General features: G+C 30.3%; 1 protein-coding gene across 1 annotated transcript; it reads left to right on the forward strand.

Moving 5' to 3' along the window:
- Positions 1-2,121: 2,121 nt before the first annotated feature.
- LOC114288565 (uncharacterized) lies at positions 2,122-9,055 on the forward strand. Its single transcript, XM_028232095.2, has 8 exons — positions 2,122-2,294; positions 2,854-2,937; positions 3,489-3,621; positions 4,423-4,491; positions 4,606-4,677; positions 4,793-4,864; positions 6,776-7,023; positions 8,704-9,055. The coding sequence occupies exons 1-8, from the start codon at positions 2,234-2,236 to the stop codon at positions 8,835-8,837; spliced, it is 873 nt and encodes a 290-aa protein (XP_028087896.2). The 5' UTR covers positions 2,122-2,233; the 3' UTR covers positions 8,838-9,055.
- Positions 9,056-10,661: the final 1,606 nt, after the last annotated feature.

The raw sequence follows: 10,661 nt of genomic DNA on the forward strand, positions 1-10,661 counted from the left end.
ATTCACAAAACAACCCTAAGGTTCCATTTCCATCAATGTCCCGACATTAATCTCATTTCTCTATGCCTAACATGCATATAGGTTTATATATCTAAAACCCAACTTTTGTAAAATTTCACAAAGGCCCAAACTTTCTCAAAATTACCCAACAACCCCCAACATATCAAAATGCTAAAATTCAAAGACAAAGTTCATAAGATGGAGTAGGTTATCCCTACCTCAAATAATGGGACCCAACGAAGGAGGTGAACAAATGGAAATGCTCCAAATCCCGAAATTTTCAGATTAAAAGATAGCCCTCGACGATCAACACAACTTTTGTAAAGGCCCAAGGTGAGAAAACAACTCCTACTAGATAAATCCTAAGAGAGAAGTTAGGGTTTTAGTGTGAGGAACTCTCAAGATAGCTTTTTGGAAAAGTAAGAGAGAGAAAGGATGTTGAAAAGTGAACAAAAAGGTCGGATCTCGGCTTTATATAAAAGTCGCCCCGCTCGAGCGGCAAAATCCTCGCTCGAGCGTCACTCACAGATCCTCGCTCGAGCGTCCATTCTCCCGCTCGAGCGGCGGATGCACGCTCCCAGAACTTTTACAGACGTGGTTCCCGCTCGAGCGTCAAACTCCCCGCTCGAGCGTCAGACACAAACTCTCGCTCGAGCGGCCAATCCTCCGCTCGAGCGTCTACCGCTGCAGACGAAATACTGGATGGGTGATTTCCCCGCTCGAGCGTCAAAAGCGTAGCTCGAGCGGAGAGACCAAAAACTGGGCGAAGATTCTACGTTTTAAACACAACCAACTTATTCCCAACTTGCCCAACACAACTCAAAGCTCGAACACAAAGAGTAAGGGATAGAGAGAGGATAAGACAACAACACCCTTACGAAACCGAATCCGGATTATAGTTAAGCACAAAAAGGAAAACCGGGATCGCTATAGTTAGAATCCTTACACTTCCTATCCAATAAGACCTCTCAATGTTGATTTTTTTTTTAAAAAAAAAACCTAGTCCTACAAAAAAAAAAGAAAGATGTCATATTAACTCAATTTCAATTGCTTACCTCGTTTGAAAATAAATTATTTAAATAATTTTTTAATTTTTTAGTTAAAATATAAGGTTAAAAAATTAATATATTTGGTATAACTTTTTTATATAGTTTGTTGAATTTTTGACTTCTTAAATAATTTTTTCACTTTTAAACTAAAATATAATATTACCAAACGAGACCCTGGTAGATAAGATATTTTCTTAGCGTCTGAGGTCATCAAATTACCGAGTCAACTTTTCGCTAAGTTGTGTTAATGCAATCCAAAGGATCGATCACAATGTGGATTCACTCGCTCATTTGTGTTTAGGTTGTAATGTCTTCAAGTCCTAATGTTTTGCAGTTACAATTGATACACTTTTCTCTACCCCTATGTCGCCAATAGTAATTTAAAAAAGAAAAAAGAAAAAGAAAAAGAAAAAGAAAGATCAACTTCCCTCTTTTTGGAGGGTCCAGTTGATAGGCTGTAAGCCAACTCCGGGCTCACTTTTGTGATCTCAACCAATAATTTTCTAATATTTTTCGAGTGGATCATTTCAAAAAAATAATAATAATAATTGAATAACAGTAGTTATATAATTAAATTGTATTTGTCTTAAGATAAACCGAAGCTATGTATGATTATAAGAGTAAATCGTTTATTTTTAAAAAAAACAAATATGGTTCAATTATGTGACTAATAATATCCGATCAATCTAATTTTTTTAAAACAATTCACTTTGTGGACACTAAAAAATAAACTATTGAGATTACTGAAATAGACAGTGTGAGCTGCAGCTTCAAGTCTAATTGCTGGAATGGAAGGTAGCTTCTTTCTTAAAATATAATATATATATATATATATATATATAAATATAATGATCATGAAGGAGTAGTAGAGAAAACTTTATATTATTTTATTTGTTTTTTGACCAGTTGAAATTTGGAGTATTGGCATGTTTGAAAAAATAAATAATTTGTAAGCAGAAAGTGAGTGAACATGGGTGTTGGGTTATCAGCTTGCTCCATGTGTGAAAATGTCACCAACCACCAAATTCCCTATGAAAAACTATGTCAACTATGTTCTGGCATTGGCAATATTATAACAGAGATTAGAAGTCAATGCACACCCACACACACACATATATATACTCATCCTTACATAGCGCTCATCTTTAGCCTCTGAATCTGCCATTGCTCACAGCCTATTCACCATGGCTAACCATTTTGTGTTGCTTCTTTCAGCATTGTCAGTTTTATCAGCATTAGCCAATGGTAAACTTATGCTCTCCCAAATCCCATATTGCAATCTCTCTCTCTCTCTCTCTCTCTCTCTCTCTCTCTCTCAATGAATCATTTTTTTGAACATCCATCACATGTGTATGCCTTTCTTTCATTCTAATGAGGGTTTTCGGGACTTTTTCTCAACTAATTTTTTTTTATATGCTGTCACTTATCTCACACATATCAGGTAACAAGTTATGAGAATAGCCCCAAAGAGAGTAATGCATTTCATGGGATCTAGTCTCTTGACTTACACATTTTGAAATTTTATCGTGACTCAACTTGTCACTCACATAATCTCTTAGGAATTTCATTACTGATTTTTGGAAAATACTATTTATATGGAATTTATCACCAAAACAATATGAAAGTAGTGTTTTTGTAATTAAATGTAATTTAAATAGACATTTTTATTTAAAATGATAAATTCCAATATATCTATGTCAATGTGCTAATAAATTTTATATATATATATATATATATACATATTTTTCCCTATTTCTGTGTGTGACTACTACTGATATCTTCAATGGTGCAAATCTCTCAACAGGTTCAATTTTCACACCTGCCATCAATGCTAAGAAAGTCTCCTATGTAAGCCATGCTGTTACGCAAGGAACCAACCCCAATGATGGTAGTGTATCTGATAACTCCATATTCTTTTTTCTTTTCTTTTTTTTTCCTTCATAAACTCTTTTATTTATTTATGATTAATTAGCCTGATTTATATGTATATATTTTAAATTTAATGGGATAATTACACTAACAAAAAAAAAAAAAAAAAACAGAGTTTGACCCTTATAATAAAATAAATCCTGAATTTTAATTTTGTCAATTTAAATTATAATCTTTTGATTTGCTTTCAATATAACCGTTTGTTTATATTCGTTAACTAAAACCGATGAAAAGAAATAAAATTTTAGTTATTAAACTCAATGTATGTATGTATAAAATGTCTAATATGTTCATTTTAATTGAATTTAATAACTAAAATACCTATTTTTCAGTTGATTTTACTTAACAAAAATAAGTAAATGGTCAGATCAATTGAAAACAAATCAAAAATTTTGAATTTAAATTGACAAAATTCAAAATTTATTTTGTTAAAAAAGTAAAACTCTAGGGTTTTTCTTGTAATTTTTCCTTCTTTATTTTATGTGAATTTAATTGATAATTTATTTGTAGTGAAAGGATTGGCTGCACTGCAAAGCCAATTCAGTTTATTACAATCATGGACTGGCGACCCCTGCCTTGGGTTGATTACGTGGCTTTGGATCCAGTGTACTTCTGACCCAACAACACCCCGTGTAACTTCACTGTATATCTTTTCTTTCTTTTGCCATTCAATTAATTACTTCTCCCACTTTTTTTTTAAAAAAAATAATAATTAAATAAATAGTTATGTGAGATTTTGAGAGCAAAGTGAGCATTTTTTTATTTTATTTTTTAGGATTTGGGGTCACTTTAATGCATAACAGTCACTATTGCACCTTTATGATATTTATTTTAAGTTTTATTTTGATAATTTAAAACGTTTAATTTTTAAGAAATATCATGTATAACGTAATTGTAAAAAATTAAATTGATTAAGTATCAATATCTCTATTATAAATATATTTGTATTCAATTTGATACTTACAAATTCATTTTCTCTCATATATACAAATGTAATTTGATAAAAAGCTATCGAAATTCAATTAATTAGATTTTTTTACAAGTATACTATACTTGATATTTTTATTTTAGAATAAATGATTCAAATTATGAAAATAGATACGTCATAAGCTGCACAACACTGTTGTGCATTCCTCACTAAAGTGACGCCAAGTCCGATATTTTCACCCCTTTCATCAATGCCACGAAAGTCTCTTAAATAATTACTTCTGCCAAAAATATTAGCACAATTGAAAATTAGTGGCGAAAGTGAGATTTTGATGAAAGTGTAAAAATACTAAATGTAATTAACGCACATGTTTTCTTTTTCTTTTTTTTTTTTTTTGTGTCTGGTTTGTTTGTTTCCAAAATATGTGTCCCAAGCATGTTTATTTGTCAATAAAAAAATGAAAAACATATTTTCTATTTTCTATAAGCTGACAAAAAACAGTAAAATAAAATGCAGGGACCTTGGAAGCTATGGTCTGGTGGGATCATTACCTGATTTTAGTTCCATGGATGCTCTTCAGACAATGTAATTTATTTTTTATTTTTTTTAATTCTTATTTTGCTTGGAACAGACAGATATTCCAATTTGATTTTGTTCTTATTTATCATTATCTGTTTCCTTATTTTATTTTAATTGCAGAGATTTCAGTAATAACTTGTTGAATGGACCTGTTCCTGATTTCCTTGGCACCTTACCAAATCTACAAGAATTGTGAGTTTAAACTTTAAATTCAAGCACTGCCTTTTACATGTTACTTTGCATTCTGATCAGATTTAACCAACAATTTTATTTTCTTTTCTCTTTTTCTTTTTCTTTTTTTCTTCAGGAACTTGGCAAACAATGATTTCCAGGGAAAATTACCAGCTTCAATATTAAAAAATAACAACTTAACAATAGTGTAAGCTTACTAATAACTTGACTTTCATCTATGTTGGTGGTTAAATTTTTGGACTAGAATGTGCTATTCCTCATTAGGATATGGCTTGTTTCTGGTTGGAATTTGGTTAGTTTCTTATTCGGTTTTCAACTAAACCAAACAGTTTGAGTAATAAAATTGCAACACATTAGCTTTAATGCCAAATAGAAAATCTAAATTTGTTCATGCACTCACACAACTCAATATTAGGTATGTAAAGACACGCTAGAATGTGTTTTTCCATTAGTGTTTGGACAAATATGTATCTTTCATATGCCATTAATATCGACGAGTCGAAATCTTATTGAGCATGTTGTTCAATATTAATGCCTAACAAAAAGTCTAAATTTGTCCAAGCACTCATATAACTCAATATTTAGGTCTTTAGGGCCTATTTATTTTCAGAGACAGATTGAGTGGGATTATCAATGAGGGGATCATTAGTGAGGAGACTATTAATGAGGGGACTGATAAGAAAATTTGTGTTTGTTTGATAACCAATGGACTGGCAATAATTGTTGTTTGTTTTGAGAGACAGGAGTATGATTAACATGTAAAATTTCACAAATACCCTTGTCATATTTTTATCAAATTTGGGAATTGATAGTGGGTTATGAAAAATTGCATTTATTTGTGATATATTTTAATATTAAAAATTATGTTTTATAAAGATATTATTATATTAAATTATTTTTATGAACATAATTATGAAATAATGAGAGAATGAAAAAAAACAAAAACAAATCAGCCCATGGTTTTCCAAAACCAATCCATGGTTTTAAAACAGTGTATTGCTTTGCCTTCATCCATCCATCCACCCATTGTTCAATTCAACCGTGCTGGGACCCCAGCACCCCCTAGCTCCACGTGTCTTGCTGTGAGAGCAAGACTGGAAAAAAAAATAAAAATAAAATAAAAAAATAAATTTGAGCCAATCAAAAACTAGTAAGGGTGGTGAGGGTCACCCCCACTGAGAGTCTGGGCATTTTCCTATTCAATTAAATGTTGCTTTGCCTTCATCCATCCATCAACATAGCTCTCTTCGAGACATATGCCACAATCATCACCGTCAACAATGACACAAACGCCAACGCCAATCATTACCGTCAAATTTCAATTATTGCAAAGTTTCATCCATTATCCATCAGCAGAGCTTCTTTCTTGCAAATTTCAATTTTGGAAACTATGAAATACCGTTGATGTGGCTAAATCTTGTTGTGGGCAAAATTGTCTTTCACATTGTAATACCAACGGCTTCATCTTTAATACCAAGTCCCCTGGGCCTATGCTAATCCGCTCGTTGGAGGGATTTAGAGTCCGTTGGGACTGTGACCCTGTGGGTCAAAAAAGAAAACAATGATGAACTTAGTGAGGAGGAGTTCACTGTTAGTCCAGCCCAGGGGTGGATCTCGGAAAACAAACGGACCCTTACAGACAAGTTAGAGCATGCTTTGCCATTAGTGCAAAGATAAATATTCACTTTTCATATGTCATTAATATTGACGTGTCGCAATCTTGTTGATCATATTGTTCAATACTAGTAATGAAATTGACTTGTCTCTTGCTCAGTTTTCAAGTGGAGCAAACATTTCAAGTAACAAGATTGCAACATATCAGCATCAATGACAAATAGAAAATCCAAATTTCCCCACACACTCGCAAAATTCAATATTAGGTCTTTACTAATAGGTCAGTGTATATTCTGCCAATAGTGTGTGGACAAATATGCGTCTTTCTTATGCCATTAATGTCAACGTGTTGCAATCTTGTTGAGCAAATTATTCGATTTAGGTCGAGACAATCAAAAACCCTTATATAGATGGATTGACTTTAATTTTCCGTGATATCTAACTTTCACTGCATGTTTTTTCTGATTTCATTTATATTTTACAGGGTATCAGGCAACACTAATTTGTGTGCATCTGACAATTCATGCCAGACAACAAATACAAATAATAAGCCTAATAGTACTCCACAAACCCCCTCATATTCAAGCACAAGCAATAATGGGAGTAGCAGCAAGCTACCAGCAATTCTTGGAGCCTCAATTTCAATATTCCTTGTTTTCTGGGTTATTGTGGGAATTGTTGCTATATTGCACCATAAGCGTAAATCAGCAGCTGTGGCCATACTTGGCGCAGGTTAGTAACTCACAATTCTCATCATATCTATGAATAAAGTATCTTTTTGAAAAAAAAATAAAAATAAATAAATAAATCAATGAAATGGACCATACTTGTCTTTTAGTACTTCATTGGATTAGGCCAGTGACTTTGCAGTATACAATTAAAATAGCTATATATCTTGAAAATTACTCCATTTATTAGAACATTCACGGGTTGAATAAATTTTGAGCTAAATTATAATTAAAATTTTATTTTTTTATTTTATCTAATATTTTTTATATGTACACCTTTATCAGACTCTTTATTTTAAAATTTAATTTTCTAAAATATTCATTTTTATGATTTGCTAGATTATACAAACAACCCTGCTCAAACAGCTTCTAGAAGATTTTTGTCATATTCTTCAAAAAAAAAAAAAAAATAAATAAATATATAATGGTGCACAATCGGTCATCTAGCAGGATGTCCGGCTGGATAACCAGCCAGATATCCGGTAATAAATGATAAAATATTATGTTTCATATTCCAAAAGAAAAAAATGGTGTAGTAGTCGCTTGTCCGACATAATGTCTGGTCATTCTTAAGAATAAATGATAAAATATGGTATAACTTTTGAACAATATATCGCTATATGTAGCGATTTACTATAACAATGCCAAATTTAATCTTGGTGTAACGAGACTAATGGAGGAATGATTTTGCACCTTACTAAGCAAATTTTGTCCTAAAACCACAATAGCTAACATGTGGATGCTCTTAGTATTTAATTTTTAACATAGTCGGTCCCAAACACAAAATATGGAAGGTTGTGTGTTAAGTAATTTGATTGTGAGGCATTTTGAACTGATATTTTATATCTTACTTGACACCTAAAGGGCAAAAATTGACACTTCAACAATAATTTCCCACCTAAGAACCATCTCCTATATATCAAATTTGGCATATGATAAAGTGGATGTTAATTTTTTTTTATTTGATTTCTTTATGTTTGTGGGATTCACAATAAAGTGGGTTCTTAAAATACTTGTCATGTAAATCTAACAAGGTTAAATAAAAAATAAAGTAATAAAATATATTTAGTATATTGATAGCTGGTTTTCATTTATAAAAGTCATGTTTATATATAATAGTTTGGGACTTAAACTTTCAAAAAATAAAAATAAAAATTATCAACTTCCAAAGTTTGAATAATGATGCTTTCGCATTGCCTACCATATCCGCTTGAGTTATATATGTGAGTTCACATTCGTTTCAAATAATAATGTGGTTTTAAATTCGTAAAGATCTACTTTATGACTGAGTTGTGTTATGTTTTGTGAGAGTAGTTTTTTTTTTTTTTTAAATCTTTAGTAATTTTTTAAAAATATTTTGGGAAGGCAACATTTTACTTAAATTTCAAAAAAATACAACAAAAAGTCAACTATTCTGTCTATTTTTTTACACATCTTTTTATAAAAAATTAAAAACTACTAAAAAAAAGTCAATTTTCAAAACACTTCTAAAATGCCCTAAAAAATTCAAAAACATGATCAAATTTGGGGGGGAAAATACTAAAGACAACAAAAAAGTTTTTTTTTTTCTTTTCTTTCTTTTTTTTTTTTTTTTTTTTTTTTGTCTTCATTAAAATTTGATCCTTCTTTAAGGGCTTCTAGTTTTTTAAAACATTTTGAGATGTATGCTTTCCTTGTTTGACAGGGTCAATTAATGGCACACCACAAGGAGCAGCAATGAACGCTCAGATGACAGATCACAAAGGTGAAGCTGTGGCCAATGAGCAAGTCATGATGGATCAACAAGGCCATGAAAATGAAAACAGAAATGCATGTTAGCATATGAACATTTTCAACACTCTCTGTCCCTTTTCCCATTTTTTTTTTTGTTTCTCAACCAAGATTCATATTTCATGTTATTAGTGTGAAATCATTCAATGTTTGTTGCTATTATTCCAGATATCCTTGAATTAAACACAGATTGGTATGGTTCAATACGAACTTTGTTGCTATTATTCCAGATATCCTTGAATTAAACACAGATTGGTATGGTTCAATGTGAATTTATCTACATTTATGAATGACAAAGACATACAATATAAATTGTAGAAATATGAGATCAAAAGTATTCTGAAATTTGACACTAATACCTGAGTCTAAAACATACCCATAAATTTAAACTCAATATTTCCATTTGTGTTTTAATGTGAATAATGTGATCCTTTGTAAGCCGTTGGTAACCATTTTGAATAAAAGAATATAATGAATAAAAGAATATAATGTAAACTCACTTGAGAACTTTCCACATAAGAAAACAAAACTAATAAATTATATCGAATTTTGTGTTATTTTCCATCCAAATTGTTAATAATAATTGACGGAGGAGGGTACATATTAAAACAAAATTTAAAATATAGTTTAAATTAATTAAAAAATTATAAATACTAAAGTAGAATTTCTCTTAAATTAAAAAGATCAATAATATAATTTTATCCCTCTCAAATATCAATGAATTACATCATACTAATAATATTAACCTACATAAGAAATTGGATAAATGTCACTAGTCTCTCTTAAAATTTGGAGAGAAAAAAAAAATCACAATTTTTACATAATTATATCGATCTTCTTTTTAATATGGTGAAAATGATCAAAATTAATGCAGATCATTTTAAAACACAATAATAATTAAGAAAAAAAATATTTCAGTGAAAAATAGATGGCAATATCATTTTTTCATCAATATGACTAAAGATATTGATGAAAATAAAATAAAATATGATGTGAATTAAAATCTTATAAAAACCTAATGTAATTCAAAATTACAAAATTTGCTATATCTTTTTGTTAATCTTAGGGAATATCAGTATAGTTTATCCTAAAAAATTTAACGAAAGTTTACACAACACATAATAAGAGTTGATTTAAGAATTGACTTTTTAATAATTTTTTAATTTTTTTAATAAATAAACGTGTAAAAAAATAAAAAGAATAATTAATTTTTTCGTATTTACTTTTAACGTTTTGATTAAAAGTTTGATTTTTTAAAATAAGCCTAAATTCAACAAACATGAAAATAAACAATATAAATAAATAAATAATAATAATAATAATAATAATAATAATATAAATAAATAAATAAAAGTGGGAATTGACCCACAAGAAAATCAATGGAGATAGTCAAACTCTTGGCCCAAATCAAGAAGGCCGCTTTTAAGATTAGATGTCTTATCTCTAATGATTTTCTGTATCGCGCCCACCTCACCTCACGTGACTCACCAAGGATCCTCTAGAGTTAAATTTCTCTAAAGTTTTTTAGAGTGTTATATTGTGTGGTTAAGATTTATTGGCAAGTCACATTGATGTGACTTGCCAGTAAATCTCAACCACACAGTATAGCACTTTAGGAAACTTTAAGAAAAAATCACTCTAGAGGATCCTTGCTCCGCGTGACTGATGGAAGCTCAAATAATCATGGTTATTTTGGTTGGAGGGATTCCTTCTATTGTATTAATTAATTAGGACAGTAATTGGTTAGATATATGCCTTGTTTGATTTGGTTTTGAAAAATAAATTTTAGAGAAATTTTTTAAAATTTTATCTGGCTTAGTAATTTTAGAAAAAAATTTCAAAATAATTTTCTATCTATTCTCTCTTTGTTAA

This window comes from Camellia sinensis, chromosome 3 (assembly GCF_055761805.1).
Source record: "Camellia sinensis isolate YWXY chromosome 3, ASM5576180v1, whole genome shotgun sequence".
NCBI classification, from domain to species: Eukaryota; Viridiplantae; Streptophyta; class Magnoliopsida; order Ericales; family Theaceae; genus Camellia; species Camellia sinensis.

Excerpts from the sequence above, each read along its gene's own strand:
- LOC114288565 (XM_028232095.2), top strand. The coding sequence starts at position 2,234 with ATGGCTAACCATTTTGTGTTGCTTCTTTCAGCATTGTCAGTTTTATCA. Across the intron at positions 2,295-2,853 it reads TTTATCAGCATTAGCCAATG|GTTCAATTTTCACACCTGCC; the intron begins GTAAACTTATGC and ends ATCTCTCAACAG. Across the intron at positions 3,622-4,422 it reads ACACCCCGTGTAACTTCACT|GGACCTTGGAAGCTATGGTC; the intron begins GTATATCTTTTC and ends AATAAAATGCAG.